General features: G+C 36.2%; 1 protein-coding gene across 1 annotated transcript in view; it reads left to right on the forward strand.

Annotated features, from left to right (window-relative positions):
• Positions 1-8: 8 nt before the first annotated feature.
• The window catches only part of LOC122134531 (contactin-5-like), a 19,504-nt gene continuing 18,895 nt past the window's right edge, over positions 9-617 (forward strand). The window contains exon 1 of the mRNA XM_042767528.1: positions 9-29. Coding sequence (XP_042623462.1) covers positions 9-29 — 21 coding nt within the window. The remainder of the gene's footprint in view (positions 30-617) is intronic.

Here is a 617-nt window from a genome sequence, read left to right on the forward strand (position 1 = left end):
CGGTCAGAATGGCTCCTCGTCTTNTCACGGTGAGTCTCTGTTACATTCACATTACAAACACTCTGATGTGTTTATTTAAGGCCTCACGATGAGCGGCTGATGATCACTTTCTTCTGTCCTGTTCTCACATATTTCCTTTTAAACAGGAAGTTTAGGTGAGAAACGTCAAAGGACTTGTTTCTTTTATAAATATCCAGTAGTCTTCTATTATTTGCTAGTCAGTGTCATGTGGTTTAGGAGGGACGTGCTCATTGTTCAGAGCATCTGATTGGACCAAATCTGTGTAACACTAGAATATGTTCGGCTCATGATTTTGGAAGTGAATATGTTAAATATTTATTGTGTCAAATAAGTTTACTACACTGTAAAACCCGACAAGTAACTTTACTCAAACCATTTGAGTAAACAGATATCCTTAAAAACATGACAATTTAGGTTTACTCAAACCGTTTGAGGAAACCGATTGCCTTAAACCATTTAAGTTTTAAAACTAACACACTGTAAAACCCGACAAGTAACGTAACTCAAACCTTTTGTGTAAACAAATATCCTTAAAAACCTGACAAGTTGGGTTTACTCAAACCATTTGAGGAAACCGATTGCCTTAAAGTTTTAAG

This window comes from Cyprinus carpio, chromosome A1 (genome assembly GCF_018340385.1).
Source record: "Cyprinus carpio isolate SPL01 chromosome A1, ASM1834038v1, whole genome shotgun sequence".
NCBI classification, from domain to species: Eukaryota; Metazoa; Chordata; class Actinopteri; order Cypriniformes; family Cyprinidae; genus Cyprinus; species Cyprinus carpio.